This window comes from Orbicella franksi, chromosome 11 (assembly GCF_964199315.1).
Source record: "Orbicella franksi chromosome 11, jaOrbFran1.1, whole genome shotgun sequence".
NCBI lineage: Eukaryota > Metazoa > Cnidaria > Anthozoa > Scleractinia > Merulinidae > Orbicella > Orbicella franksi.
In genome coordinates, this window is record NC_138155.1 from 15,155,952 (window position 1) to 15,170,782 (window position 14,831).

At 40.8% G+C, this 14,831-nt stretch overlaps 2 protein-coding genes across 3 annotated transcripts; both read right to left on the reverse strand.

The window, feature by feature from the left end:
- Positions 1–1,064: 1,064 nt before the first annotated feature.
- On the reverse strand, positions 1,065–7,645 carry LOC145502650 (uncharacterized). The gene is made up of 2 exons (XM_081481994.1): positions 7,093–7,645; positions 1,065–1,957 (listed from the first exon to the last, which is right to left on the reverse strand). The coding sequence occupies exons 1-2, from the start codon at positions 7,165–7,167 to the stop codon at positions 1,088–1,090; spliced, it is 945 nt and encodes a 314-aa protein (XP_081338120.1). The 5' UTR covers positions 7,168–7,645; the 3' UTR covers positions 1,065–1,087.
- Positions 7,646–8,042: 397 nt separating this feature from the next.
- Positions 8,043–12,470, reverse strand: LOC145502651 (protein rolling stone-like). 2 transcript variants are annotated; one of them, XM_081481995.1, is made up of 2 exons: positions 12,193–12,470; positions 8,043–9,557 (listed from the first exon to the last, which is right to left on the reverse strand). In XM_081481995.1, the coding sequence occupies exons 1-2, from the start codon at positions 12,274–12,276 to the stop codon at positions 8,781–8,783; spliced, it is 861 nt and encodes a 286-aa protein (XP_081338121.1). In that variant the 5' UTR covers positions 12,277–12,470; the 3' UTR covers positions 8,043–8,780. The 2 variants fall into 2 exon arrangements, 1 of the variants encoding a protein (XP_081338121.1); XR_014051375.1 differs by having other exon boundaries at positions 9,513–9,557; positions 11,661–12,278.
- Positions 12,471–14,831: the final 2,361 nt, after the last annotated feature.

The window sequence follows — 14,831 nt, forward strand, 5'->3', positions numbered from 1 at the left end:
CGTCGTCATCATCATCGTCATCGTCGTCATCATCATCGTCATCGTCATCGTCATCGTCATCATCGTCAGTCATCGTCATCGTCATCATCATTGTCATCGTCATCGTCATCATCATCATCATCGTCGTCATCGTCGTCATCATCATCGTCATCCTCATCCTCATCATCATCCTCATCATCATCGTCATCGTCGTCATCATCGTCAGTCATCGTCATCGTCATCGTCATCATCATCAACATCATCATCATCGTCATCATCATCATCATTATCATCATCGTCGTCGTCGTCGTCATCATCGTCGTCGTCGTCTTCATTATCATAAATTATCTTGCCTGAGGTCTCTCGCTCTCACTACCCCGTCTCCTTTTTGTGTCGTCTACGTCTTGCTCTCAAGGTGAATTTTAGTATATCGATAGAAGCCTAATGTTTATTAAGCCCATGATTTGTTGCAAAATAAACACCCTATGTACGGTTCGTTCGATTCTGATTCCATTTAATAAAGAGATTTTTTCGGTGAATAGTCAGGCCGAAGGGCTTAGGAAAATATCCTCGGGTTTCGCTTTTTTATCCAGCCGCCACCATTTTAGCCTGTAAAAAGGTTCCCGGCGTGCGCGGAAAAAACACCTTGCTCCAGCCCGATCGCTTCGCTCTCCGAATTTGTCAGTTTCGCGCTCGTTTTCTGTTCACTTTCCGTCCTCGCCGGGAGCCTGTTCGCAGGCTTCCACCATTTACTCAACACCCTCCTACCATCTTGTGAATCAAATAAATCCACTTCTGTTTTCACCCATAAACCATACTGTAAAAAAGGCTTTATAGCTAGAACAAGGCGTGTATACAATATCGAGCTTCATATTGCCAGGTAGAAAAACAAGCTCCTTACGCATTTACTCAGTAGTATCGCATTTTCTTTTGATTTCACTTATATTTATTTATTTATTTTGTTTTGCGAGTGGTTGTTGCTGTTGTTGTCTATATATTTTGACAAATGTAATTTCTTATTTGTTACCTCATTTTGAAAATCAATAAAAACTATTAAAAAAGAAATTAAAAAAAAAATAAAAACCATCGTCTTTATCTACTATAATCTTTATCTACTGCTCCTCAAGCTGTGTAAATAGGAGCGCAATTTAAACAATCCGAAATTGATCAATTGACACGTTGGAAGACCGACCAGTGCATACATGATAATAAGTCCAGCAGCGTCATAAGGCTTAGTCTTGTAGTCAACAATTGGATAAATAAAGCTATCACCATTGGTATTAGTGCCTCCACTCAGCCAGTACACCACTGTAAAGATCGAATAAAGAACTCCATACAGCTCTGCATAAACTAAATGCAAAAGCCGCACAGGAACGGCACTTAAACAGGTTTCTGTCAGCATGAAAACCGAGTTTAACAGGTGGAAAGATACATCGGCCTCTCCGATCTTGAAGCCGTTATACAAAAAGCTCCAATACACTATCGTCACCATAAAAGAATTATTAGAAGCAATTATGTAGAAAAACCATGCAACTTTGTGGCACAAAGTTTGAGAATAGTCCGCGTGGGGTACGCGTGTTGAAAAATCAGCATTTTCTCGCACCGCATTTTGCGCTCGTTCTAAGGCTGCAATTTGATCAGTATCCTCACAAGCATCATAGTACTGTTCCTCTAATAAGCCCTCAAGGGATTTCCGTGATTGTCCGGGTGCGGTGTGTCTCACTGGTGATGCTCTCTCGTCTGGAGCGCGTTCTCGACCTTGCTCAAAATTCGTTCCGTTGCCACGGCAATCTACCAAGTACACGATAGATATCACAGAGCTGCAAACAAAGTAAGTGGTCACGCATAGGAAAGTCCAGTCTGTCAGATAAATTAACCATTTCCAAGTGCTTGCAGAGACGATGCTGTAAACTATCCAGCCGCAACAGTAAATGGTAAATAGCAATCGATACCCTATTACGAATGGCAGAGGAAGCCACTGCAGAAATAAGAAAAATTCGAGTTAAACACTGGTGAGAGCACTTGCAGACTAGTCTGCGCCGGCGCGATGACCAAATACAACAGGCACCGTGAATATTCTCGTCGCCAGAGGCCGCGCTCCTTTTGGTCAGCAGCAAGAATCGCGACCTCTTCCCTGACCGGATTTTGTGAGCAGGCGCAGAGTATTCGTTTCGTATTCTCAACCAATCAGATTTGTCAGATTTGATGTGAAGTCCGAGAATCGCGGACTTCCGGTGTTGGACCGGCCCAGAGGTCGCGATTACTGGTGTTGACCAAAAGGAGCACGGCCTCCGGGCACGACAAAGCACCGTGAGTGGAATGGGGAGCAGTGTAAACATAAACAATGCAACGAAAGTAAATGGTAGGGAAATTTCCTTGGAAAGTTTCCAGAAAATCAGACTGCTTTTTATTCAACCAAAAATTCCCGCCTCCCGTTTGACTCCAAAAACAAATGGAACTGCAATTTTCAAACCGGAACGTTTTTGTTGTGTTGAGCAATGAAACGCCCACAATAAACCCAATATGTACGTGAATTGCGTAGCTTTTGCATGGTAGGGTGATCACTGGCTCCTACAACAGACCCTACAATAAACAGTTCGGTTTATCGTTTTGCATCTTTTGCACTAGTTACAGGCCTTTCGCCTTTCAAGACTATCCAGAATTTCGCACCACAATTAACAAGGCGTGTTCTTCGGAGAAACGTCAAGCAGAATATATTCCCGAAGAATCGGAATTCCTCGACATTTCCGGTTTTTTATGTAAATGGAAAAGTCCCTTGTTCTCTGAGCCTCTCCTCTTCCCTACTTTCAATCAGTCTCTATACCTTGTCCTCGCGCGCAAGTCTCCTGAAAGACATGAGAACCTCATGTCTTTCAGGAGATTTGCGCATGAGGGTAAGGTATGGAGTGTGACCTATACTCGTACCCAGTCGCTATTTATGGGTCAGATTGGATTGTTTCCAAGAGAGAGCGGCCTGGATCGAGTGGCGCGCGAGTCCAAGTATTCAATTTTCTCTTCCCCTTCAGAGCGGAAAAAGGTACTGCGTTTCTGCGCACCCCTAGCCCTGCTTGCGGGCTCAGGTAATAATGTAGAATGGTCCTGCAATGGTGGAAAGAACGGCGGACAGGAGGACGTCATTCGGTTGATATTTTTGGCATTTCACTGTTAACAAAACAAGGCTCCCCTTGCCTGCTGAAAACCTCTCTTGCTTATATATTTCAGTGGTTTGCTTATTTGGATGCAACATGTAAAGAGTGTCTGTGGATAAAATGTGTCTTCACACCGAAATTCATTGTATACCACTTGGAGATAAAGGGTTCGTAAACGTTATTATATCTCTCAGTTAGTACGCGCGTTGTGATTGGTCAATTTAGCGGGCCGTACTCTCCTGTACGGCCCGCTAAAATTTAAAGTTGGTTTTGTTGCCAAACTGTTTCGTGATTTACCGATAGGTGTTCTTGTTGTTAACTTTTATAGCATGTAAATGTTTAAAACTTTCTCATACTCTAAATTATGTAATAAAGCGTGCTAGTGACTTAAAAACAGTTTCAAACTGACTCGTCTTGCTTTCAAGGTGCGTCAGAAATTTAAGCCTTTCCGAGTCCGCGTGAATAGAAATCGTTTCCGAACCCGTCAGGTACATAGTAGAGATATAATAAATATCTTACTAACCTCGTCTTCTTGGTCCGTACTGTAAGTTACGGATCCTCGTTTTTTCCCCTTCGATTTATGGCCCAGTACGGACCTCGAACTCGGTTAGTAAGAGGTATTTAATGTTAATTCTGTGCCAAAAAAATTAATTTCCCACGAAAACAGTACACCAGCTTTCTATCACTGATGTTAAAATGTTGCTGTTTACCGGGAAATTTTGGAAAATTGGGAAAGCATATAGAGTTCGTAACTTTTTTTGTTTACCCGATCAACAAAATTCAAGCCATTTTTTCAAACTGGGAGCCTGGCGCACAGCCAAAACGTGCGCATGCTTATTACGTTTATCTGCTCTGAACTCTTCCCCCAAATCAAGTAAATAGCGACTGCGTCAAGTCTGAGCGTGACTGCGTAGTTTGGGCTCTAATCCTCATTCTCCGTCCCGGAGCTACTAGTCCCTTTTAGCTGGCAGGGTCTTGGTATGAGGGGTTCTAGTAACAAATGATTTGATTGGCTAGATTCTTGGACTAAGATTCACTAATTCACTGCTTGTTTCATTCCCAAAACTATCCACTGGTTGATCTTAAACCAAAAATTGTTCGGTTACATGTACACAGCACCAAACAAAGGGAATGTTAGACAGAAGTAAACTTTTGGCCGAATGTGGTACTACTATGTATGGGTTATTGACCAAGTGTGAGGTCAAGATGGCTGGATATTGGCCAAGTTCTTTTTTTGCGTGTTTATGGACCGAGATGGAGTCGAGGTCCATAAACTCGCAAAAAAAGAATGAGGCCAATATCCAGCCATCTTGACCGAACAAGCTTGGTCAATACAGGATTTATTATATGGCTTTCAGGGAAATTTTTCTTGCGGGACACAGTGGGTAGACCCAAGCAGGCAAGATAGCTCCATCCTGCCCGCTCGGGTAGCCAATCACAGCACAGGATTTGATTCATCTTGCCCGCTCACAGAGCTAGCCATATAATAAGCTTTGTTGTGGAGGACTTCACTGAAAAGTCTCTTTGTAAGCGTAAAAGCCTGTTTCAAATTTTGTGACGGTTAGTAGGTGCTGTCACGGAACGGTTTTAGTCAGATATCGACCAGCCAAGTTTTTGGGGAATAGAAACCAGAGAATAAGAGAGAACTCTAGTCCAAGAATACAACCATATGAAATAATGTGTCTCCAAAGCCACTTTCTTCTCATCTCAGGGCCCCAGTGGCTAAGGCCCCAGTTGTATGGTCTTGGGTACCTGAGAAAACCCTCCCCCTGAGGCAACTTTATCAAGCATTCATATGTGAAAACAGTGTCTTTGTGGTCCGAGTCAAAATTGACCCCGCATGATTATTCATAACCGTTATTGAATGATCAAATGTGCAAATACCCCTCTTTCTTTGAGTTTTCCTCGGTTGTTCAGTCATATTTAATAGAGGGGAATGGTTATGGAACTCAACAAAGTTCTTTGTTGTATGTCTTTGTTCTCTTTTTTGGCCTTGACCATGCACAAAACACAGTAGTTGTTTACTACTGACTGAGGAACTAACCAACAGAAATGTTTTGATTACATAACTCATGCATAGTGTATGAGCGAAAAACAAAAGATTGTGCATGGTCATGGACCTTCCAACATAAATCTTGGCATCTTTGTTTGCTCCTTTGATGTTGGCCAGGCTTCATAACCATTCTCCTTTATCAACTATGATTCAATCAAAGTGGCTTTTGTGGAGCTAATTTTCACTTCTTTGATACAAATTTCTGCTTTAAATCCTAAATCTAGACATTCCGTGACACTCGCCACACTGACAATTGTCTCGCTTAAGTGAGCCAAAGTGTTTTTATGAAGAAAAGTTGTCCTGCCTGCCAGAGTTACCCTACCAGCCGAGGCAAGACCACTCGAGTTGTCTCGCCCCCCGAGACGTGTTTGCGTCCTCTTGTAAACGGTTGGTTGAATTTTGCAAAGAAATAGGTGAAAAGTTCCCTCAGCTAGGGTAACTTGGGGGGAGGGTTGTCTCAGGTAACCAAGACCATATAAATGGGGCCTAAGAGGAACAGGCTCCCCTGGAAACAAAAATGCATTTATTCTGAAATTGGGAGGGTGATGACGTCACTAGCTAGACCATTTGCTGTCCTTCTTTCATCCACTGAAAGTTTGTTGAGTCAACATCATTAATCCCTTATGAGCTCATTCGCAAAAGATGCAGTATGAATGTTTCAGCAAAGATTAATTTCAAGAGAGAAACGAGCTGAAAACAGTCTAATTGCCTGTTGGATTTGTTGTAAGTAATCCCTCAGAAGTTTGATCCGAGGCTCTCTCCTTTTCCTATCTTGTCAGACAAAGGAGACAAAGGAGAAAGACCCTGGGAACGAGGTTGAACTCTCTTCAGCCTGATACCTTGGGGGTCAAACATTTAGCCTCGTGCCATTGTATTAGCAGGGGCGTAGCTAAGGGGTCCTGGGGTGCCCGTGACCTCCCTTTTGTAAGCCTTCTTTAAGCAAACAACCTACAACAGGTGGCAAAAATGACATCACAATTCATGAGTACCCTCATTTTGACACAGTGTGTGACCCCCCCCCCCCCCTTTGAAAAATCCTGGCTACTCCCCTGATTAGGGTTGAATAAATGATGCTCATAAATTAGCTAAGTATTATATGCAAATAGTTATCCTAAGCATACCTTATACTAGTAAAAATCTATATAAATATCAAACTTAAATCACTATGAGAGACCTCTTGTTTCTGTCTATTAAGATTTTTAAACTAAACAACTGTGAATGAAAAGAACATTTCACAATAGGTCACCATAAGGAGGTGTAAGTTCAGAAGCAGGCATGGAACTAAAAATATAACAAAGCCTTCCCCAATATTGAACTGGAATCCATATAGTTTGACAAAGCAAGGCTATTTATTATTATTATTTTTTAAATCATTACCCTTGCCGAAATCCTGATTGTGCTCAAACTGTGGCGTCTGCGCGACGTGAAAGGATTGCGTGACTCACTCATTTTACAACTTGCGTGTGCCACCAGCATGCGTGACACCGGCAAACGAAACGAAAACTAATTAATATACTGCACCCGTTTAAACATTCAGGGCCCCAGTTCAGTCGTTGCCGTATAAAAAAAAATCTGCATCACCGTCTTTTCCGTCAATAACATAACTCTAAATTACGACAACTCGTTCACGGTTAGTAAAGAAATAATCGCCGACAAATACAACGGACAATAATTTCCTTCAGTAGACAACATGATCCCTTGACGAAAGCTCAAAAGAAAAACATGAAAATAGCGAACAGCAAATCCGTGTTTGCCTTGAAGTTCACAAACTGAATTTAACAGGTTCAAATTTTGCGGTAATTTGACCTGAAGCGGGGCCTTGTTTCGCCAAAAACCGAACAGATTTTGTCAGAGTTTCTCAGGAAGTTTCTCGACTCCGATCACAAGGATCACTAATAACAAATCACTCACCGGAGATACAGCAAAATCTTTGCCATTTGGATAAGTCAGCCTGAAATTACGGAGACGAAATTCCTCCAAGCACATTGCAGCATGTTATTCTGTTGTACTAATTATTACGCCATTTCACGCAAGAGTCACGAGTTGAAGTCACGAGGGCTCAAGTGTCCGTTGCTAGGCGATTATTCGAAGCCGTCTCCTCGAGCTCCCCGCTTTGTTATGTCTGTGCTCATTGATGGTATTTTAGTAAGATCCAGTAAGATTCTGGCTTGATTGCCGTCACCGAGGTGCCGCCATCTTGAAGACGTGGGATTCGGTACCATAAATCAGTGATTCTCATTCTCGAATTCTCTCTCGCTCACGAGTGAAAACATGAAAAAACATGACAAAGCATCGCAAATCACAAGGTAGCACAAGGTACATCAAGGTAACACAGGGTATCTATCACACGGTAACACATGACAAAGAATAAAAAAAAAATAACAAAGAATAACAAGGTATGTATTTTCCACGCATGGGAATAGCGCCTCACGTTTCTTAGCTTTCCAAGTTGCCTTAAGTTGCCCCCCCCCCCCCCCCCACCTCCCCGCCTCATCCCAACCCCTTCTCTTGAGGGTGTATACTGCTTTGTGGATAATTTAACTAGGAGAAACTGGAAACTGGAAGATTTTCTTTTCGTTAAGCAGAAAAATGGGTCAAGGCCAGAAAAGAAATATAACTTCTACATCACCAGTCATCAGTAGTCTATTAGTCTTTCACACAGAATTTTGCGCATGTCTCGTCTAGGATTGCGTGACGGGCGCTCTACATTACGCCAGGATTAGTGTCAACATGTTCTCTGGATTAAAGATTAGAAAAGAGAAAAAGAACTAAAATATAAGAAATATACACAAAAGGCTCTTTACCGATAGCACGCTTTTGTGTCTTAAATCAAATGAATTCTACATTGTCGTCTACAGGAGACAATTTGTGAATGTCCTGTGAAAAAGGAGCAGTTCCTCCTCCCTGGGGCAGATCAGCGAAAGATGCATGCAGCCGGGCTGCTAGGTCAAAGAAAATGCAAAATGGCGGACGAAGATTCACACTCCACTGATTCGAGTGTTTCAGATGACGAAGGTCATTCAGATCCTCCGACAATTTTATTGGCTCATAATAGAATTTTTACAAGATCAATATTCTTATATTGATATTGATGCGTAGTATTTACTCATACGTATTGTGAAAAAATTTATTTAGTGACGCTGGTTACAACGCAAAATTGCACAAAAATGCTTAAAAATGTTACTTTTGTTGTACAGATAACATAATTTTGCATCAGACCAAATAAAAGAAGAGAAAAACAAAAAGAGTTTTTGCTTTTTTTAGCAACTTTTGAGCAACTTTCGTTACGAAAAGTAACTTTTACTTTTTTTGGAGCAACTTTTGAGCAAGTTTTTGAGAAATTTCGGGCAACTTTTTGGGAAATCTCGAGCAACTTGTGGCAAGCCCTAATCAAGTTCTTGCCAATTATGTGGCATAGAATATATTTTGTAATGTTTATGCATTGAAAGTTGTAATAGATTGTACAAATTGGCAGCACTATCTTTTCCTACGCACGTATGTCCAACGGTTCTTTGAACGGTTTTGTCACCATTGACCAAAAACGCGCGAAGTCTAGGAACGAGACTTGTAAAGATTGAAGCCAAAGATTGTTCTTTCTCCTAGATGGCCGTTAACGTCGTACAGCGACAAAACTGTTTCAACCACAAGCGTAATTGATACAATCCAAAAAGAAGCAACTGTGACAGCACATTACCAACACAAAGAAATAAGCAGATAGTTACTGCGGCTCTAATTGGATGACCGCCGTAATCAAGAGCGGAGTAGATGTAAGGATGGTCATACGGATCCGTCCCTCCACAAGCCCAGTAGATCAACGAGAATATCATGTAAACGGAAATGAATATGATTGGGTAAATAATGTGCAACAGTTTGACCCGGATACAGCTAATCATGGTATCGAGGACAATAACTACCGAGTTTAAAGCATGCGCGTTGAAGGTTACGCTGTCATAGGCATGACCAGGCACATACACTTGGGTCCAGTACATCACGGTCACTGGAAAAGCGATGTTGGCGGCAATATCGTAGATTACCCACGAGGTTTTGCAGGCTAATGGAGGACGAGAATTGATCATGACATAGGGACGAATTCTCACGTTATCTTCTTCCTCTTCTTCTTCTTCTTCTTCTTCTTCTTCTTCTTCTTCTTCTTCTTCGCTTGTTTTGATACTGCTTCTATTGTTGTAGTAATAGTGTGTAACGATAACTGCACTGACAATAAAGTGCAAATTGACAAACGTGTAGCTCCAGTTAGTGAGGAAGATAAGCCATTTCACGCCTTGTTCTTGTCTTTTAATCACGCCGACCACTGTGTAAGCAGAAGTGTAAAGTGCCAGGATCACTCGGTAAATTGTGAAGGCGCCGTCAGATAACCACTGAGAGAAAAGAACATAGTCACACGTCGGCAAACACTTAAAGCGAACAAAAAGTAACTTTGGCAAGTTTTCAAAATCTCAAGGGTCTTACATGAGTTTTGGGTCAGCTTGTTAAGTTGCTACTTTTGGATTTTGTTCGAAAATGGCTAACAACCATATCATTTATCGCTTCTTTCGAGGGGTCGATACGAATTTAGTCAGAAATGGAAAAATGATTGAGCACAGTTGAACAAACCCTAATTGCTGATGTGGGCAGCGACAGACCGTCAGCAGATGGTTTGACTGAGCTGAACGTGTTACTTTTAACAGCAGCTAAACCCAAAGTTGAGGTTTGTTCAGCCAAGTTAAATTTTTACAGCAAACAAAAACCAATTCCTCCCTTACTTCGGTCCTAGATTTCCTCTAAAATAATTTTTGTTCTAAATGAAACTTTTCAGTTTATGTGGACTTCGAGAAAAGAGTCGTCCGGCAGCCCAAAAGTTTCCATCTCATTTTTTCCTCCACAAAGTTACTGTGTACAAGCAGCATCTGCAAGGCTCAGAGCATTGATTTCTATCCCAGAGTTCTAATAATAATAATAATAATAATAATAATAATAACAGTAATAATAATACATAATATTTTAAGAGGAAGCCTCCAATCACCATAAGGTGGTTTTCAGGAGGGTCCTCTTAGAAAATAAATGTTAAACCTTTAAAATACATTAAAATCTAAAATACAATAAAAAGGACAAACACCTATGCGGTAAGCTGACTAAGATTAAAAACTAAAACAAGAATTAAAATACTACTAACTAAGGTTAAAATGGTTCAATAAAAATTGTTTCAGTTTGTATTTAAAAATAGTTTTCGGCATCAGTTTCTTTAAAGTACTTGCTAGTGTGGCCCAGTCGTTAATGGCTTTATAATATTGTTATCCTCATGAAGACGCGACGCCATATGGTGGTCAATGAAATGTAGAATTTCCAGTCACAAGCGCACTTATGTTTTCAACGACCAGCTCCTACTCACGGCAAAAAAAGTAATTCTGGCTGCAAATTACCCTAGTCCCTAAACTCTTCGCGTTCCCCGCTCGTGTGTATGGGCTGAACACAGGTGAGAGTCCATGCAGGATAACGTGGGAGCAAAAGCTCAAAGCGAGCCAATCAGAATGTTGTGTTGACGCGCGAGTGTTGCTTGTTCAAATGACGAGTTCAAAAGATTTAGCTAGCAAGACACATTGTCACGCTGATTTTGATGAACGTGTACTAAAACAGGAACGCTGGGAAACTCCGAAACAATCTTGAAAAATTAACCCTAACCTAAAAAGACTAACCAATAACAAGTAGATATACTGTCTATACTATAGATTGCGTAGTTCACGCGTGTACTATTCGTCATTTGAGAGACTGATTTGAACTCTATTGAGTAGGTAAGTGCAAAAAAAGAGTTTTTTTCCGTCATGAATTACACGAACTGGAGAGAATGGAGATGGTTACTAATGAGATGCTGTTTTGGCCGGTAGTTCGTAGCAGATATGGGCTTCTAGGTTAACCTTTTTTAAGTTGGTCTGGTTGGCCACTGGGCGCGCGGGCTTCAAAACACTGAGTATCATCACAGGCAGCCCAAGCTCTCTCTATGAACCACACGAGCAACACAATATAGCATCGAATTATAAGGGTTTATATGGGATTTTCTACATGATATCCATGGAGATGGTTAAAAGTGAAAATTCTCTCTTTATAAAGGGGAAACCGGAATTCAAAAAAGTCGCTTAAATCAAGTTCAATCGGTAAAATAACCACACCAGGAGCAAGCAACACACGTATGGAATAAGGTGAGCCATTTTTATTGAGAATTTTCACTTTTAACTACCTCCATGGATATCTTGTAGAAAATCCCATATAAACCCTTATAATTCGATGCCATATTGTGTTGCTCGTGTGGTTCATAGAGAAAGCTTGGGCTGGCTGTGGTGTCATACATGGTTTCCCCGGTTTAGGAGAGGGGGTTGGGGTAGCGATTGCACTCTCTTTTCGTCCGCCCAGTTACAACCTTTATAAAGCGAGGAAAGAAGAGTTCAGGGACTACATGTAGTTGCAAGCTTTCTAGAGCGGGGACTCACCTTTTCTCCTCCCCCAGCGGATCTAACTCGCTGTCATTTAGAACTGAATCACCATGACCCGGTGACCCTCTCGAATATAACACAAATCGTAGTTCTACATCTCCTTACGAAGAATTATCACTAATGCTGAGAAACAAAGATCACGCGCGTCATTTTGCTATTAAAGGCACTTCAGTAGCGGAAGTTCCTCGCGAATGGGATTACATGGGTTCAGTTCGAAACTAAAAGTAGGTAAACACAATGAAGTCAAGACCATGTTGATAATTGATATTCAAAGCTACTGTGACTGCTGGCAGTTAGGAGTGTCGAATCTGTTTTCATGCTAAGTTGTCAAGTTGTATGTAAACTTTTATGGAAATTTTTACCAGCCTGTTAAATTATGGGGAAATAACTGTCTTATTCAGTGTGAGCGCGCATCCCTGATGTTTTGGTTTCAACTGGCTTCGAATTCTGACTCAGGGAATAAAGCTTCATTCAGGGGTTTAAACTATTTATAATCACCAGCCATTAAATGTACTTTGTATTGACTCACCGTAGACGAAGTAAAGTCAGCTACATTTGAAGCATCAGTCCACAAATTTCTACAACGAAATTCTCTTTTAAAGGTATCGCACATCGTCTCTTCAGAGCGCGGAAGGAATGAACTGGAAACTGAAATGAATACTTATTAAATATCATTTGGTGACGTCAGAAGTTAGACATGAAAACTGAACGTGTGACAAGCATTTCAGTGAGAGAATGTCACGGAATTACCTGGTAATGTAAGGATAGTAAAGTAAAACTATATGTCTGAACTGAATTTGCTGACGTGACGCCGGTTATGGGTAGAACAACCGACTTAAGTGACCTCTTAAATATAAGTATATAGAGAAGAAAATCTGACCGGAAGTGACACTGATTCACTTACCACGAACATGTTTTACTAAAAATTATCCTTGTTTATAGCTAATGTGCTCGAACGGATTTAGTCTTGTGTTCTTCATTGGTCCAACAATCTAGCTAATTAAATCATGTGTCTCTAAAGGCACTTTTTTCTCGCGCCAAGGCCTCCTCGGCTGAGAGGGGCAGGTGGTCCTGGGGACGAGAATGTCACATGATTTGATAGGCTGGCTCCTCCATGATCCAGGTTTCCTCAACAGTTTTGTCTCCTTTTTCGAGCCGGTAAAAATGATATAGCTCACCACTAGAGTTTTTCCTTTCTCAGTTCATTTAGATTTAAAATGTATGTATACTGAAGATAATATGATGGTCAACAAAGACAAAATTAAATGTTGCCTCTGCATCGAGACTATCTCTGACAATATAAGCGGTCACTGGACTATTTTTTTTTTTTTTTTTTTTTTTTTTTTCATGTTTCCATAGAGTTATCAATATTTGATGTTTGACATGAATAGATGCTACATGTGATCTCAAAAGACACGGCATAGTCAATCAAACCCAATAGAAGTGTATTTCAATCGAACCCAATCCGTGGATTGGGTCCGATTAAGTTCGATTTCCGAACGTCCGATTGACAATGCCGGGAAAAGAGCAAGGGCTAGCTATTTTAAGTTCCCTGAAACTTTCATCAATGTTTCCATAACTCTGTACAAATACCTAAAGAACGCTCAACATTTCTTTTATACTCCGTAAAATGGACACGCAGTCGTGTAAAATAGAATAACACTAAATAGCTTGCAATCGAGCAAGCGTTAACTTGAGTGAACTCTAATATATTAATTCTTTTCGCAGTAAGGATTTTCCCAAAGCTTAGGTTTAGTTCTAACTCTATTTACATAATCTCATGCATAGCACTTAACCATCCAGTCACAGTTGGTGTTATTTAACTATCATATTGTAACGACCGTTTTTTCAAATAACGTCCGTGTTTTGATTTACAACGTTTTGAAAAAGCTGTATTTCACTGTGGTTTTCATCTCTGAACCAACTTGAAGTCGCTTTGTGTAAATATTGTTCGCAAAAAATATACTGATTTCTTATTCCTTACCAAAATATATCGATGCCACTGGCAACACTGGGAATTTAGTCAGATTTAGTCTTTCTGTATACTGCAAAGGTTTGTCTCCACTATGTACCGTGCCGGCAAAAGACATACTTTTAAATTAAGCTCAGTCTCAACGGTGAGTGTTGATAGAAGAGAAATTTTAATTTAGGTTGTAACAATAATTTTAAGAAGCGTATTTTGGAGTTTTCGTTGCTGTTTTGTTGGGCATTCACAAACCCGTTCTTGCGTGCCAACTTTACATTTTGTATCTGAAGTGCTTAGCAAAGAAAACTACTCAATTTGGAGGCTTTTTTGTCAGCATTGTTCAAGATATGCTAATCAGCATGATAATGTCATGAATGAGATACATGCACCTGTCTGCATGTATTTGCGTTTTCTGGTTATCATCAGTAACCTTTCGCTCGTATTATTCCAATATCCTAAGACCCTGGCTCTTTATGCAGCGCTACGACTGGCTCTTTAGCAGTTGAAATATAGTTTGTCGCTTTGTTTCTAGGTGTCAAGCAAAACAAGCGATGTGTCGCCTTGAAGGATCGCCGGACACAAAATGCCGCTTATAACGTGAAGTTGGCGCTATATTTGGTATAAGAAAAATCGGATCAGACTAGGGAAAATCTTTACTTCATTTTGAAGCAATCACTTCTGGAAAGGTTATGTATAATTAGGGAGAAAAACTTGGATCTCTGTATGACGTCTCGTGCCGTGTGACTCTGTTGCTTGGATTGAAAAGAATGGCTACCACGGCAAGAAGAATCGGGCTATCGACCCGTTATGGAAGAAAGACATCGAGGGAAGAAGACAATGTTAATACAAGATCAAGAAAAATTAGTTCTGGGAGAAAAATATCAAGAGAGGAAAATATCACTACCTCGTTAGCGAGAAAGGTATCTCGAGGAGTAAATGACGGTGAAATTTATTCCTCCGTGGACATTAAGTGCGAGACATCCCGAAATAATGAAACGACAGCAAAAGTATCAGATCGACAAGGTTGTTGTAATGTAAGAGGGATCGGCGACAAACCCAGGCGTAAAATATCCGTGTTCGCTCGACCGGAGTCACTTGAGAGAAAAGTTAATCCACAAGGTTCGCAAACAAGATGGCAAAAGTTTTTGATGCGATATGAACCCGTCATACTATCGACTTTAGTTTTCTTGATTGTTTCTGTA

What these genes read in the sequence shown, in the direction of transcription:
- LOC145502650 (XM_081481994.1), bottom strand. Translation starts at nt 7,167, where the DNA reads ATGTGCTTGGAGGAATTTCGTCTCCGTAATTTCAGGCTGACTTATCCA. An exon ending in AAGATTTTGCTGTATCTCCG is followed by an intron (nt 1,958 to 7,092) that starts GTGAGTGATTTG and finishes TTATTTCTGCAG; the next exon opens with TGGCTTCCTCTGCCATTCGT.
- LOC145502651 (XM_081481995.1), bottom strand. Translation starts at nt 12,276, where the DNA reads ATGTGCGATACCTTTAAAAGAGAATTTCGTTGTAGAAATTTGTGGACT. An exon ending in CTGACTTTACTTCGTCTACG is followed by an intron (nt 9,558 to 12,192) that starts GTGAGTCAATAC and finishes CTTTTCTCTCAG; the next exon opens with TGGTTATCTGACGGCGCCTT.